Source organism: Platalea leucorodia, assembly GCF_965183815.1.
Source record: "Platalea leucorodia genome assembly, chromosome: 5".
NCBI lineage: Eukaryota > Metazoa > Chordata > Aves > Pelecaniformes > Threskiornithidae > Platalea > Platalea leucorodia.
The window spans coordinates 100354654-100371508 of record NC_138827.1 but is presented as its reverse complement, the minus strand read 5'-3'; the positions used below and the strand labels follow the sequence as shown (position 1 = coordinate 100371508).

At 43.2% G+C, this 16855-nt stretch overlaps 1 protein-coding gene across 1 annotated transcript; it reads left to right on the top strand.

Annotated features, from left to right (window-relative positions):
- The first annotated feature begins 5185 nt into the window (after positions 1-5185).
- NMI (N-myc and STAT interactor) lies at positions 5186-16600 on the top strand. Its single transcript, XM_082314431.1, has 10 exons — positions 5186-5342; positions 6493-6543; positions 8106-8183; positions 8481-8639; positions 10088-10195; positions 11828-11990; positions 12946-13052; positions 13169-13361; positions 14015-14121; positions 15086-16600. The coding sequence occupies exons 2-10, from the start codon at positions 6499-6501 to the stop codon at positions 15272-15274; spliced, it is 1149 nt and encodes a 382-aa protein (XP_082170557.1). The 5' UTR covers positions 5186-5342; positions 6493-6498; the 3' UTR covers positions 15275-16600.
- The last annotated feature ends 255 nt before the right edge of the window (positions 16601-16855 follow it).

The following is a 16855-nucleotide window of genomic DNA, read 5'->3' as shown; positions in this document are numbered from 1 at the left end:
AGAATCCTTCCTGTAAAGAATGTACATGGGTATAGAGCATTTATTTCATAATTCTGCTTGTGTTGGAAATGGACTTGTACTTTTACAAGAGGCAGGTATTTGACATCTAAAGGTGCTGGATGTTCACTCTCAGGTATATTTTTCTCTCTTGCCTTGCTAGAAAGAAGGACTGAAAAAAGGACTCTGTTTTGTGATGCTTAAAATGTAGGCCCCGTGAAACAAAGTCTGGAACCTCCTCTATGGCACTGAGGCACTCTATACCACACCAGACAACGAGGCTGTGTTTTGATGAGTGCTTGAAGCCATGTTACGCTGGCAGCACCGCTGAAATAAGTTGTTATTCACCCCCGCTGAGCCCACTGGCCCTGCTGCATGCCACCCCCTCCTGGGACGGCACACTGGGTTTTGACCACAGGATTAACTGGATTGGAGAAACGAGCCAGCTAAAACCAACTTTGTTCAGGGTTAGTTTTTAAGCTAGTTCATTTCCCAGTCGAGATTGCCACATGGCTGCACGAACACTCAGGATACGGGAGAAATAGGAGAATGAAGGGTAGGTAGGACAGCTTCTGTGGAGCCACCACCATCCGCGTGTTCTTGGCGTCTGACATCAAGGTTTGATGAACTACAGACTTCGGTATCTCAGGAGTCAGATCCAGAACTATCATCATGGTGATTTTCGATGCTGCTTAGAAGTCTGCACACTGCGTAAGACATCACCTACAGTGACTAAGAATACAGCAAACATAAGATTCAGATCTGCTCCTCTCCAGAGCCTGGCATTGCACCAAGGATAGAAAGAAGAAATTTCTGTTTGCCCGGGGTTTGTATGGTTTTTCCAATAACTGAGTAGGGGTCACTAAGGATGGGAGGTGGTACAGCAATCATCGTTCCCGTTGGGCAGGCTAGCTGCTGGACAAGCTGCAAAGGATTGGGACACCTGGGTTCACTGAAGAGTGGTCAAACCCATTTCTCCCAGTTCCTGGAACAGTGCTCTGACCACACGACACTGGTTGCTCTGGAACACGGGGTCTCTTGTTTTCTCTCTTAGAATGTGTGAAAACTTCTCAAAGAACACAGAAAAAAAAAAGCACTGATAAACAGGAATTGTGATTGTACCCTGCTTATTAAGGAATGTACTTGTGTGATAATGGGTGGACAGAACGCACGAGCAGGTCCTTAAAGAAGAAACTGAAATTTGATTTCCTTTTTTCCAGGCACTAATAGCCTACAAAAGCATGCGCCATTTTCCAGACTCTGCAAATCTTGAAGAGAAGCAGGGAAGGCATCACTATGCCTCTGCTGGCCAGGTTTTGAAAGAGCACAAAATAAACTGGATAGCTGTGGAACACCATTCTGTCGGAGTATGAAAGTACCATGCGTGCCATCAGAACACCTCAGCGGTTGAATGTGGCTTCTAAGCGTTATCAAGCTACAGCACGCGCAACTGCCAACGTTAAGATGCTACCGGACCTGTCTGGAGAACAAGGCTCCTGTGCAGCTGGGGTACTGCAAGGGTCAGACAGACACTGAGCAGGGTTTTCATTATGACAGTTATGATCTAAGCACCTAAATTCCACTTACTTCCTTCTTTGGATCTGTTCTAACTTTAAAAGAACCAAAATACTCTCCCTCTGAAGGTAATGCCATGAGATTCTGAACAGTTACTGTCCAGAAGCTGAGGTATGGTCAAATTGGTTTGGTACCAATAAAAGGAAAGCTTATGGCTGTAAACCTTCTTCCAGCTTCATCAGAGTATTTGCTGCTGGAGGTGAGTCCTAATCCTACGCTGCCAGAAGGGTCATGGTTTTCTTCTGAAGTTTCCACTTCAGATTTCTAGGCTTATCAAGAGTTTTTCAGACTCCTGAAGAACAAGTTTGGTATCAATGCAGTCTGCTCAGAGAAATCCTGAGAGTTTTAGAAATTCTTGTACTCTATGTTATATTTTACTCCTTGATTTTCCCCTTTAGCTAGACTCTTTAGAGTTATGAAATCAGTGCTTTTCCCTTTACTCTGAATCATATGTGGTTGACACTATAAACTCACAACACATAGAAATCAATTAACGTTATCAACTCCAAGTCAACTCCATTTCAGTTAAGGAACTTGGCCCGGTTCAGTATCTCCAATAAATTTCCTTCACCAAACAAGCACAAACATACTGTTCAGCACAAATCCCAAAGCAGGCTGTGTAAACAGATTGGCGTTGCTGCATTCCCTGGAGTTTAGAGAAATAAGGCTCTTTCAGATCAGCAGTGACTTCCCAACGTGACCACGGTCCTGGAGAACAGCCTGCCACTCTGACATTTAAATCTGAAATCTGATGTACTTAGGTCATAACATAACCACCTCCTCCTCCCTGGCTACTCCAGCTAAACCTCTCCCTTTTACTCATCTCATTAGTAACCAACTTTGTGTTTACAAAGCAATAGTAAACACTGCTTTCTGCCATTGTCAAGGCAGAAAACAATTAAAAAAAAAATCTCAAATACAGGGTCATAGTTTCATCCACTTATATTAAAAAACAGAAAAGGACATTTGAAGCTGCCATAATAATTACCCCATAGAACTCCCACTGAATTCAGTGGCACAAGGTGATTGCTATCCAAGCAGGGTGCAATCCAAGATTCACTTTGTATAGCCAATGAAAGCAAAAGTTCTGAAAACCTTGATCTGGCTGCTCTTGCGCGGGCCTCCTCAAGCACGCACGCAGAGCCCAACCAATTTCACTGCAATGCGTCGCTGCTATACAGCTCCTGCTTTTCTCTGAAAGTAGAAGTCCCCATCTGCTAAGCGACGAAGTCAGCTTCTACTCTTTCTCCAACTATCTGGCATATTTTGCATTTTTGAGGATTAATTTCTTTAACAGTCAGTGCTGATTGACTGCTAACCATACAAAATACTTTGGCCAATGAGTACAAGTCTGTTTGCAATTTTGAGGGTAACATTTAAAAGATTAGTCAGCTTAGTTTTAAAGGAAATCTGAAAGCAATATGCTTTCTTTTTTCCTCGGCCTAGGACATAGACACTGCCCAAATTTTGTTCATGACTACAACGCATCTATTATGAGTATCTAAATAGATAGTAAGTCTTGAATTCAATCAGCTGTGTCTGACTGCTTGGCTATGACCTTGGATGCGTTGTCTGCTCCTGAATCCGAGAGCTATTAGTAGAAGATGTCTGCGGTACTTTTCTTTCACCCACCCATGCTTAAGCACACACACTTTGTACCTGCCACCTGACAGCTCCCAGCAGAAGTCCAGCCTGTCCTAGCAGCATAATCTGTATGACGAAGTGAATCATACCAGCTCTCTCAGGATCCCTAAGAGACTCTTTCCTTTAGTCACCTACATGAAGAAGGATCATTCAGTAATCAAAGCCTTTTGCCCTCCCCTTCAAGGAGGAGCCAGTGCTTTCTTTTCCTTGAACTGATCATCGTGGAAATCTAAGCTTTTCTTCTAAGAAGCTCTTCCCTGAAATCTCTTTAGAACATGAGTGCCCACTGGCTAACACAGCGAATGTTTGCAACCATAAGTCACCCCACACCAGTCCACATCTCATGACTTGTCTAGGCTGACTTACATGCATGCTGAAGCTCTCCTCCCCTTCCTTCCCTGTGCTGGCAGCAGCAGTTGTGGTCACAGATCTGGGAACTGATCTGGCCGAAGACGGTGCTTTTTTGTGAGGGGGAGATAGGAGGTAGTTGTCAGATCGGTGCTCCAGTCCAACTCATCAAGCGCGCACTATGGCCAGCCAAAGGAGTTGAGAAAAACCTCAGAGACCTTAAACACTTATCGCAGAATGAAGTTGGCATTGCCTATAGACTGCCCATCAATGACTTCACTGCCCAATATTAGGTGCGTCTGCCATGGATCATTTTTAAGAATCTATATACTGAAGGGTTTATAGATCAACCATGCGCCTCTTGGAAGGAAGATGAAGTCCTCTGCTTGATGAGAGATGGCTGCCACTCCCTGCCCCAGGGCCCCACCTCGTCCCCCTGGCCCAAGATGGTGGGCTCCCTCTGAGATGGTGGGCGCCCCCTGAGATGGTGGGCTCCCTCTGAGATGGTGGGCTCCCCCTGAGATGGTGGGCTCCCCCCGAGATGGTGGGCTCCCTCTGAGATGGCGGGCTCCCCCGAAGACAGTGGGTTCTCCCCAAGACGGTGGGCTCCCCCTGAGATGGTGGGCTCCCTCTGCGACGGTGGGCTCCCTCTGAGATGGTGGGCTTCCCCCAAGACAGTGGGCTCCCTCTGAGATGGTGGGCTCCCCCTGAGACGGTGGGCTCCCTCTGAGATGGTGGGCTCCCTCCGAGACAGTGGGCTCCCTCTCAGATGGTGGGCTCCCCCTGAGACGGTGGGCTACCTCTGAGATGGTGGACTCCCTCTGAGATGGCAGGCTCCCCCCAAGACGGTGGGCTCCCCCCAAGACGGTGGGCTCCCTCTGAGACGGTGGGCTCCCTCCAAGATGGCAGGCTCCCTCCAAGAGGCTGGGCTGGTGCCGTCCCAAGGAACAGGCTGTGTGGCCACCGCCTGCTACTTGGTTTTCCAGAGTTTTTCCATAAATTATTTTTTCGCTTGCAGTATCTCCATCAGCAAAGGGTCTTTCTGTCACTGTTTAATGACTTTTGCCACAGCCTGGCAAAGAAGGAAGACCTATTCCTTATAACACAAACACATAATTGCAATGAATGTGGTTTAAAACAAACAAATAAATAAAACATTCACCAGAATTAGCTTGAGGACGCCAAGTCTTAGTCACTGTACTTCACAGAAAAACCCGGAGGCCACACCAGAAGCTTCCAGCCAAGTTAAGCCACGGGTGAAGAAGAGGCGAAACGGAAGGGCGGTGATGGCCGACTTGAAGCCTTGGCCGGCCTCTCCCAGCCCACCCGCTCCCTGCTTTTCCTGGGATTCTCCCATTTTCCGTGGGACGCCACAGGCGGGTGCTGCCCAGGGGCTGTTTGCCAGGGACGCCTCAGGGCTCCGCAGCCGAGGCGCCCTTAGCTGAGGGGCCCCGCTCAGGCCCCTCCGGGTGTGAAGGGAAGGCGGGAAGGCGCCGGCCGCCGCGGGGAGGCCCGGCCCCGCTGCCCGCCGCCGCGGAGCGCCGCCAGCCCCTCCTCCGCCGGCGGGAAAGCGAAAGCGAAAGCGGGCGGGCCCGGTGGCGGCGGGGAGGCGACTCGGCGGGGACCGGAGGGGGTTGAGGGGAGCCCGGCTCCGAGCTGCGGGCCGCGGCGCCGGGGCAGGACCCGTCGCCGTGCGGGGAGTGCGCGTCGCAGCGCGGCCGGCTGCCTCGGCAGGGACCCGCGGCTGCCTCCGCTCCGGAGCTTTTCCCGGCTGTAAGGTGCGTGAGCCCCGGCTTGTCTCCGCAGCCCGGGGAGGCCGCCTGTGACCCGCTCGGCGTCTGGCCCTTCACGGCGCTGGGGCCGGTCCCTTTCCCCGCAGCCCCCGGGGCGGGAGCGGCCTCCCCGCATGGGAGAGGGGGGCCGGGACGCGCTCCCTGGCCTCAGCCGGGGAGGCGAGGGGCCAGCGCGGGCGGCTGGGCCGATGGGGCTTCGAGCGCGGCCGTGAGCCGTCTGTTCGCTCCCCAGGACCACAGGAGCAAGCGTGGAGGCGCAGGCGAGATGGGCCTCAGCTGCCGGCTGGGCTGTCCTGCCGAGAAGCCAAGGGAGGGTGTTTTTCAGTTACGCTACTTTCACTTCCCTAAATCAGGAATCGGTACCGAACTCTGTAAATTCTGGTTACTTAACGCAAACCAGACAGGGATCGTGAACCAAAGATGGCTCAGCGCCAAGCCTCCTTGTTGAGTGGAGCAGGTATGGTGGTGGTGGGTAACGACCAAGCTCCGAATTCCCAGGCGAGAGCATCCGCAGTGTCCAGCCGGGCCGGGCCGCGGGGCTGCCCGCTAGCCGGGGCTCGACAGCCGTTCCACAACGCTGCTGACGGAGCCTCTAACCCGCGGTGCGGAGCCCTTGCGCTGCCCCGGCATCCATGTGCTCAGGAACCTTTGCTGCCTTAGCATCTGCTTCTGGATCAGTGGCCCATGAACTTGTCTAAATTCCTTTTTATCTGCCTCCACAAAATGTTGTGGCAACAGATTCCAGGTTTTACACTATCTGCTGTGTAAAGGAAGTGGTTTCATTTGTGTTAAGCAGGTTTAAGGGTTATATCTCTTGGGCACAGAGCATACAGTTTATTACGCATGTGTGTAATGGTACAAAAATAACCTAAAGGTAAGTACATAAGTTTCAGGACTGAAAAATTAAGTTGTGCAATGTAGAATTCCTCACATATGTCCGTGGCTTTTATGCTTAGTAAGGAAGGAGGCTTCAGATATCCAATATATATCACTTTTGCTTATAAAAAGATACAACATTTACATTCAAAAATTCTTTTAGCCCACACAGCTTCTGGTATTCCATTCTGGTGTTCTGTTCTGCTGCAAAGAAAACCTAATACACACAATGTTGTAATTTTTTTTCCTGTTCCCTCAGGTTTCGATGGATTTAACAAGTCCCCCGCTATCTTTAAAAGATAATGGTTTTGTAAGTATTTCCTGATGTGCCACCTGGAAAAAATCTGTAGTTAACAATAGTATCTCTGAATGAAGGTTTGTGCTTGGACTGCTAGGACAGTGCTTCTGAAAAGTCTTGTCTCACCTTCTTCCATCCTTTAACGCTTTGGACATTCCTCATTCCTGCCTCCTGTTTCAAAGTGTCTGTATTACAGGTTCTGTTAGAATTTTCCTGTCCTACCTCGCTTGCTCATCTGTCTCTGTGGAGGTTTCTTAGGGGAATTTCCTTTTTCCCGGCGCTTCCCTTGATTCAGTTCTTGCAGTGCAGCAAGTAGTTTGGATGGGACTTCCCCTGGGATTTCTTGTGTTTTCCTTGTCATTTTTTTCTTTCTTTCAGGTTGAAAACTCTTGTCTTAGACCATTTTTCAGCAAAAAATAGGCATTCTTTCTTATCAGCTTCCAGCTGTGGCACGTGCGTCCTTCTGCATTCCTGCACTCAGTCCCTTGAGTGAAGGAATTTTTTTTCCGGTTTTAAGTTATACGCAGATGGGGATTTCCCTGTTGCTTAATAGGCACTTGAAACTGGACAAAATAGTGGAAAAAGTTATTTTATATTTTATTGTTTTTAGGAAATGCCCAGCATTACCAAGAGAATTGACAAGATTATCTAATTTAGACCTTTTCCATGCCTAAATTTCATGGTTCACGTTCAAGTTTTATGTAATCTTAAGTAAAAGGGAGGGATTGTTTCAGCAGGTCTCTTTGGATTTTTTTTTTCTTCTCTGCAGAATATTGCAGCCATAGAAACAAAACAGAACAGAGAAGATTTTCTCTCTTCTTGGGTTTTTTCCAGTTGTAGTTTTCCCGTGCTTGTGAACTTCTGCCCTGAAGTACTGAAATTCAGAAATGCTTCTTTTATCACCTTCCTCTGCTTGATGTTACCTTTTATTGTCCAATCTCCCTGAGCTTGGAAGCATCCCATTTTGAATTTTTTTTCCCATTAGGCCTGTATATTCTTTATACATTCTCTTAGAGGAACTGCTGAGAAAGCATATAGGTAAACATTTGTGGGTTTGAGGGGCTTAGTTCCCTGTGGAAGAACTTAGAGACAACTTGCTTTTATTATCTATCAAAATATTAGCCTGTGAATATTTTCAGTTGGATAGATAGCAAATAATGATTACTGACCAGGATCCATTTTCTTAGATTTTTGTCCTGTCCAGCCATTAAAATAGTTCAATGATTTGGCCTAAGTGTCTGAATGCATTTTTAAAAAAATATGTGGTATATGCTGTCCTCTGGCATGCAGATGCTAGGAAGATTTAATTATGAAATACAATTGGTCTCTCAAACTGTTTGCCTCACCACATATCTTGCCTGCATAATTGGAGAAAACCAGCAAATGGGCACACAGGCAAAATACGCTGGACTTTCATTAATGGACATACATTGAAAACTACCACGGCAAAATGCTTCATCCAACTGCAGAGGGTTTATTTTTTTTTGTTACGTCGAAGACTCATTTGAATTGTTTGGTGTGTCTCACTTATTGCCTAATGAAAGGGAAAACATGCGTGTGCCTCTTCTCTCCAGCGTATGAAAAACCCTGACCCTTTTCGCACATCGGAAGATAAGATGGAAAGACTTAAAGAAGAACTGAAGGAATGGAAGGCAAGTTCTATATAACACATAGAATCGTGGAAATTAGCTGAAAGATACTTGGAAGACCTTTAGTCCGTCCTTGTAAAACCAAATGAACCCTCCCCCGATTATAACATATTTGTCTGTCTTGTTCTCTGTTCTTCAGTGGTACATGCTTGTGTTGATCTCAGTGGTAACTAGGCTTGTAAGTCTAAGAGAAATGTTTATGCAAAGCGTTAAAAATAAATAAATATAAAGGGCTTAATTAAGGTTTTGTTTGTTCCTGTGGAAGAAAAATAATTTTTAAATCTTCTTTTTACTATCCAGGAAAGAGTTGAAAAAGCTGTAAAAGCAAAAGATGACCTTCTTCTCTGTAAAATAAGTGCTGATGAAGAGTATCTTAAAGCAGAGCAGGAGCTGATAAAGCTAAAGGACTTTCAAGAGAAGCAGCGTAAGGACATTATTATGTCTAGGGACACCCACGAGGTATGGAGAAGGCTCGCTCATAGCTGTTAGTATTTGGGGAGCTGTGAAGGAGGTGTTGATTAGAGAATCCAAGAGTAATATTTCCTGTTCAGTTTATCAGCTTTACGGGTTTGCAGATTGTATGACTAGAATGTTCTACACATAGTTTTTCAGTGGCAGATTAAGAACCAGTGCAATAAAATAAGTCTTACGGTAATGTTGGAAGAGCGAAGGCAAAACTGGGACCTATTTTGTATAGAAGATGAAGACTGACAAAACCAGTCTCCTCTTCCAAGATTCTCCGCTAACAGATGTCAGTTTTGTGTGATGCAGCTAAAATTGAATGGGTCGATTCCACTGCTTTCTCAACGCCCAGCCCGTCTTCTAAGACGTTACAGCACCCAAGGGATTAGCATTACTTAAGTGACAATGAGCTGGGCAAGAGCCAGAACCTGTTTAAAGAGGGGTCTTCCTTCTAGAACTAATTGCGTCTAGAACTAATTGGTTCATTACCTCAGTGTGCCGCGTGCAGTCGTTGGTGCAGTAATAGGATGAGTTTCCATAGGCTGTCAAGGAGGTGGTTTCAGTGAAGTTTGGTTTGGCCTGTAAATCACTGATGAGAAATCATAGCTTGAGTATTACAAGCTATTAAAATATAATAGCTTAAGGTTAAGTACATTCAGGTTGGCATGAGATTTTCTGAAAGTTGGTTTTGGTTCTCCCATCGTAAATGTTTGGATTTTATAGCCAGAAGAGGTCATGATCATCATCTGGCTTTTCTTTTACATTATCTTCAGCTGATGGGAACGGGTCTAAATGTCTCGTGCGGTTAATGACTTTAAAGGAGCCATCTCCTAATTGTGGATGGCTGGAGCTGACTACATCTGCTGTGTTCCCTTCTCATTCTGTAGTGTTGCCTGCCCAGGAAACACTGGATTTAGTTACGTGGGCTTTGTGCCCATTTAGGATTCAGTGGTGTGGAGGAAGCACGTAGCAGACAGGAGGCAGGAGAGGTGTCCCCTCCTCCTTGCTGAAGAAGGATAAATAGGGAAGAGCAGCAGTGTGTCAGAAACTGTCCTCACCTGGTAAACTTCTCAGAAAAGGGAATACCAGTTAATAAGATCACACGTGGTACAAAAAATAAAATGTTTGTGCGTTGACATAGGCTCTGACCTTGCATGTACAAGGAACTGACATAACTATGGGAAGCGCTGTGCAGTTTCTGGTACACTGTATGTGCTTGGAAACACTCGTTTCAAAAACCTTCTTACTGTAATTTGACTGAAACTGCTCCTCGGTGAGTGAATTAACCTTGCGGATAGTTAAAGCTATGCAAAAAATCTATCGTGAGTGGCTGTCGTGTAGAATAATTAAAAGTTGAAACAGTTTCTAATGGCTACAGATTCTGCTGAAATGTATTTTTGTCTTCTTTGTGTTTAATTTTGCATTTAATACTTTTTGGGCTGTAGAGAAAGCTCTACATACTAAACCAAGAAAACGCGGAGCTGATGAGAGAGATTGAAAGGATCAAAGAAGAGCTTGCAGAATGTAGTTCAGTGCTTTCGCAGGAGCATCAGGTAAAGTTTGAAATATTTTGTCTTTTGGAAGGGCACATTTTTATTTTGTCAATTCTAGACCATTTGGGCCAGTTCAGCAGTTGAACCTCTATTGATTTCAATATAAAATATAGCTTGAGGTTTTATTTTCTTATTTTATCTGGCAAGATAGTGTGAGGAAGGCTAAGGATATGGAAGCAAATCCAAGTATGTGAGATACTGAAAACATGAGAGGAATGAAGAAAAGCAGAAAATTATTAAATGGAAGACACCGGAATAAAACATACACATAGCATCAGTAATTTTCAAGTACTCTCATTTTATATTTCTTGTGTAAGAGGACGGAAGAAAGGGAGTATGTCCATTATATGGCAAATGTGGCATTTATTTTATCCTATATTGAGCTTGACTTGATTACAGTCTCTCTCATGTTACTCCAAATCAGAAATAACTCAATTTGCAGCCAGATAAATATTAGTGATACTAAATAGATTTAAACTCAGGATCCAAAGTGTCTTTTGGTAAAACAGCTGCAGATGCTGCGGTGTTCAGAAATTGGAACTTCCCTTGCGGAGATTTCAGCTTTTAAAAACCCGTTTTCATTCTGAATCGGTACAAACCCAAATATTTTGGGGAATTTACAGTAAAATGAAAACTGTGATCATATTTTGTTTATACCGAGATTGAAACTCCATCCGAGTGTTACCTTGCTTAATGTTAACAATATCACAGCATTAGCTTTAGCTTTCTAAAGTACATTTCTGAGTTTCGGAGATGTCAGTTAAGCCCAGCCTCCTATGCAGTCACTGGACAGGGCAGGGCTTCCCTGGAAGGAGACGCAGTGTCAACAGGGGCCGACACCCAGTGTCCGAATTATCTTTAGGAAGAGCGTCTCTCTTTCCATTGGCAGTAGAGGGAATGGAAAGCAAGCGGGCTCATAGATAAGATGCTAGTTTTGAAGACAGGTGGCAGGAATGCTTTAATTAATCCGTTTCTTTTATCTTGACACAGCATTTTTCTTCTACACAGCATTTTATTTTGAAATAGTTACATAAAGGGGAAAAAAAGAGTTGTCTGAAACTCCCTCAAGTCTATCAAAGCAGCCTTTCCTAACCAACATTTTCATGAACTGTTTTAAACTATCCTAGTTATAAAATACTTGGAAATTCTTATCTGTTTTACTAAGGCGGCAGCATACAAGGCTGTGTATTAGCAGACTTCCCATTGCTGTAGAGCAGTGATGCAATTACGCAAAAATAAATGGCAACACAAGGGACTCTGATACTTGCATTTTGCAAACTTTAGATACCAAAAGTATTCTACTTCTGCAGGTGGAAATCCCTGTGGACTGCGATTGAATTTTTACCGTATAAGGTCAAGTTTAAGTTCAAAGTTAATCAAGGGGAAAAATAAAGAAACAAAACACCTCATTGACAAAAATCCCAGGAATAGAGAAGTACAACTGGTCAGTTTAGTTGGAAGAGTTATACCTGTTCTACCAGCCATGACTTCAATCTGCTTGACTGTTAAACTTTAAAACCCCAAAACATACATAGCACTTCAAGGAAAGACTGCTGTTCATTTTTCTGTTCCGCAATAAATTACAGAAGTGATTTTTTTTTTTTTTTTGCTATCTTGATTCTAAAATACTAGATTAAGAAAAAGGTAGCAGAAATTAAAATGAAGTTAAGTCACATGGAAGACATGACGGATGATTCTCCAGAAACGAATATTCACTGTGTTTTTGGTGCAACTACGAAAATCCCATTCAGACTGAATCAAAACCAGGCTCTGCTTACTTTTGAGGATGAAGAAGGTATGATGCATATTTTAAGTATAAAATTAATATCTCTGATGTATTTCCTTGCCAAAGGGAAAAGATTGACATAAACATTTTGGAAAAAAAAATCAACAACAGCCAAAGAAAGAATACACGGAGAACCTTTCACTGTTATGATACCAATCAGTAGAAAAAAATGCTTGCAAGCACTCTGCATGTTTTTGTTGGATTACCAGATTTCTGCTCTCAGCTAATAGAGTACTTGGTGTTTGAAATTGGGAATATGTTTCTACCTCACGGAGTATTGTCAAGCATGATTCAAAATGTTTTGACAGCAGAATTTGATGATTTTCTTTACTCTGGGCAGTCCCGTATCCTGACCGCAGTGATGTTGGTTAAGGGTACGCATCAGGTGATGGGTAGATCGGAGCCGACAGAGGGATGGTGCAGTCTGTAACTTGCCCGCTTCCCACTGAGCTGCTTGCTGTTGGGCCAGCCCGCTGCCTGCTGCAAGGAGCCTGCAGGCAGCCTGGCTGGGCCGGTGTGGCGGGTTGCTCGCTTACGCAAGAATATTGCAGATACAAAGCCAGTGTCCGAGTCGTTTCTTTCAGCTAAGATCTAACATGGCTGATAGGCATTCTCTGCACCTGGTAGTGATGCGGTTTGCATCCCAGGATATTTTAGATGAAATACGAGAAGTCTAGTATTAATATTTGATACAGTGGGAGCATCTTTTGACAGCATAAAGATTCTACTATTCTATGCTACTCTAAAGATAGTACAATATCATACCTGTCGGCTATAACCAATGAGATTTTATGGAAGCAGACGTGCCTGAAGACGTGGATAGTGGGATCTGGTTGCCTAACTGTTATTTATTTCTCATTTATTGATGCAAAAGGAGATTTTGCTTAAGAAACTGGGGAATAGTTTTGGTTTTAGAATGATTAAACAAGGCTTTTCATATCTGAAAATTTCTGATTTTCCTTAGTTGCCCAGAGACTGATAAAAATGGGTAAGCATACTGTGAACCTGGACAACAAAATAGCAGATGTGAGAGTGAAGCCTTTTACACTTGAAATGGGAATCAAATTTGAGGTAATCAACTGAAACACGAAACTATAAAGATATGAACTTGCAGTACTTAAAAAGCTTTAAGTTCATTTTTTTGGGTGTTTTCAGTCACAAAATGCACAAAAAATGTATTTTTTTAGCTCCATGTCACTATTTCTGGAAAGAAGATCAACGTTTCAGAAATACCTGAGCTATCCATTCCTGAAGACTGGATGAGAGACAAATTAGAGCTGAATTTCTACAAATCTGAACAGGGAGGAGGAGGAGACATAGAAAATGTGACCTACAACAAGCAGTCTAGAACAGCTGTTATTACGTTCCTCAGACCTGGAGGTAGAGTATGTAATTTTTTGTGAGCTAGATGTACAGGACATACCGTCCATTCTGCATTCTAGTCCATTCCATACTCCATTCTGCGTTAACTTAACCACTGAAGGTAGCAAATTCTTCCCACAGAGAGTTAAGCAGATCAGGAAAAGATGTGGGTTCACCCACGCATCTGTAAATAAAGCAGCATTTCATCATATTCCTTTTTGATCAAACATGACCTGATCAGCAGTTTGTGAGCTTTATTTCTTTCTTTGTCAAAAGCCTATTTTTTTCTTTGCATTGCTAGACACTTCTATTGCAGAAAGAAAATTAGGAAAATGTGTTTGATTTTAGCTCTTGTTTCATGACAATGAAGTTAGACAGGCATTCAGATTGCCCAACTGTATGAAATTCTGTGAAGATCAGTGGAGCCACATCCATTTAGAGCAGCTGCTTTAGATTTATTTCAGAAGCTTCTGTGGGTATTTAATGATTTTGCTTTTTTGGAAATGCCAAATAAACTTTTTTCAAAATGCATATGAAGAATCTACAAGGGCGCTATCATATATTAGTTTCTAAATCCATATAAGAAAGATTAATCTGTTCTTTGATATGCTTACAAAATGCATTTTAGATTATATTACTCTTACTCCTCTTTTTCTCATTCTCCATTACAGCAGCTAACGGCTTTGTGAGATGTACTAAATATCCTTTCTTTGTGAATGGAAGGTGCTATAGGCTTTCTGTGTCCCCAAACACCAACGTACACTTGGAAAAGTTTCAGGTAAAAGAATCTGGTCCAGGCTAACCCCTAAATAGAACAGATACATGGGAAATATGAGATATGGGCAGAATTTTCAGTTCTGAGGACGGCAGAAGCTTTTGTGTCATGCACTTTGTGAAACTTAATAGCAAGTGTGAGTCTGCAATGTGCTGCTCTGCTGATAATCTTATGTTTTGCAGTGTGAAAGCTATAATTTATTTTAAAAGGATGTGCATGTCTTTCCTTGATCAAATCATATCATTACTTACCATAATGCTTGTGCTAGACAGGAGGCAGATACTGAATTGTTTGTGAAGTAGGTTAATAGTAGACACAACAACGTTTTTCCGAGTCACAAAGCACTGTCATGTTCATCCCTAATGAGAGGCCTTGTTGACAGTCTCAGCAGAGACCCTTGTTGTTCTATGAAACATTTGCTCATTCATTTTTTTCATTCATTCATTCACCCCAAATAATTTTTCCTGTAACGCTAGTCTGCTTGCTCATCATATTCTCACTGAAATTGTCTTTTACTTTGTATGACTAGATTGTAATCAAGTCAGTATTGTGTATATAATCAGGCCTTTATGATTAAAGCATTGACTAGAGTGTGTGCGTTCATGAGATACAACAGCATCCTTTGCAGGTGCGTATCACGCGTTGGCATGCATTTTTACGGAGTGATGCTGTCTAGAGTCATCGGAGATCCCCAAATCCAGCGTGTGTGTGCGTTAAGGAGTGCAGGACACACCAGTTAGGAGGCGAGGTGCATTGCCTGTTGATCTCGGCAGTGTACGATAGAGTTCAGAACTCCTGCTGTTGTCAGTGACAGAAACATACCGCCCTGTCCAAAGTCTTAAAGTGTAATCAAAGATCCTAGCCATATCTGATCGAGGATATGCTTATTTCCAGTCTCTGTCAGTTCCTTTAGATGTACAGGCAACAGCTGATGTGTAATACCAGTTTGTTTTTCTTCCCTCAACAGCTCTATTGTGGGATTTCTAAGAAGACCATTCTGTTGAAAGGAATTCAAGAGATGGAAGATGATGAAGAAAGTGTACAGGACATGATTGAAATTCATTTTCAAAAGCCTAGTAATAGTGGTGGGGAAATAGAGAAAATCAAGTATGTCTCAAAAGGAGGAACGTGGGTTTGTTTTGAGGAGGATACTTAGAATGCCATGTAGAAAATTGTAGACTGAACTCACGAAGTTCTGAGGTTTTGCTTCATCGGAGGCATAGGAAATTATGCAGATATTGTACTTTAATGTTCTGAAATTTATACTTGAAAAAGAGGAACTACCTGTCTTTCTGATTTGTGTAATGGCACAGACTTTGCATAGAAATTCAGTAGAACTCACTGCTTGGTGTTCCGGAGGTTCCTGATTGAAGTCACAGAAAAAGCCTTTAGGAGCACTTGAAACTTAATCTAAGATTGCTTTCTGCAAATTCACAGATTTTGTATCTTGCTAATGTTAGATAGGTCGCGTACTCCAAAGTGGGATGAATCCATTCCTTCTTGCATTTTGGTTACAAAAGCTGTGTGGAATCCCAACCAAAAGCGTCTTTGAAGACCTGCTTTTTTAAAGTGCCTTTTTTAAAGGTATCTCTGACAGAACTCCAGTCCTGCTAAGGTTTGCTGTGTGCCGCCATATCTCAAATACCTGAGAGCAGTTCTCCTGTAATTTCATAAAATCTGCATCATCAAATCAGTGCTAAAATTAAAATAGGAAAAGGGAGTGTGCAAAAACACCACAGATTTACTCAAGAACTTGCACCTTACAAGAAATGCCATAGCAGTAATACCGCTTTTAGCTGTCAAAACGTTGTTACTTCTCCTCGGAGGTGATGAAAATTCTGCTGAGCTTCTGATAAGTTAATAGCCTGGTTTATTGTTTGGTTTTAATATTTGTTTCTACAATTACATTTTTCCTCATTTTTGCTCATGATTTTGCTTACTTTAAAATATTACAGTTACAAATTGAGATCGATTCTTTATCTAAAACAGCTTGCTTTGTAACAATGCTGGCGACAGAGTCTGATGGTGAACGCTGTGTCTGAGGTATCTGTTTTCTTGGGTGGGACTGGCCGGGCTGCTGGCTCTGGGAGGGTACGGAGAGAGGGGTCAGCTGGAAAAAGGCCTATAGAGGTTAGGGCAAATTAATTTTTCAGCATGTCAAGTCGCCCTTTTGTTTCCAGTTCATCCTTCCAGTTCTCATTCTAAAAGATCTTTGAAATAAAATGGAAGTGCAAGGTCAGAGAAGGATTTGTTTTCCAAGAAGGAATGTGTTTCCTTTTCTGCTGTCGTCCTTACTTGCTACCTTTGCGGGCTGAAATGGTTTGGCAACAATAATCTTAACTTCTAAGTAGCATGGGTCTAGTGTTAAAAGTAACTTATTTCCCTAGTATTTGATATTTTAGTATGCAGAAAAAGGACAACGCACCAAACTCGTGCAAGAAGAGCACTACAAATATACCTCGGGTATTATTGTTCTAGAGAAACTGTTAATAGGCAATAGGTGCAGTTGAATATGGGAAACTAAAAGGCTGCTAGCACCACAGTTAATTTTGAATTTACTGTTGGGTGAGATCCATGTGACTGTAGCACCTCTTACTGTTTAGTGCATGCAAAGGCACGGGTTGATTACCTGACAATTATGAAATAATAATTAAAAAAAAAGAAGTAGTAGTGGAGTATTTATGGAGATTGTGTACTTTTGCATGTAACAGTCTTAAAATGTTGATAAGATCAGATG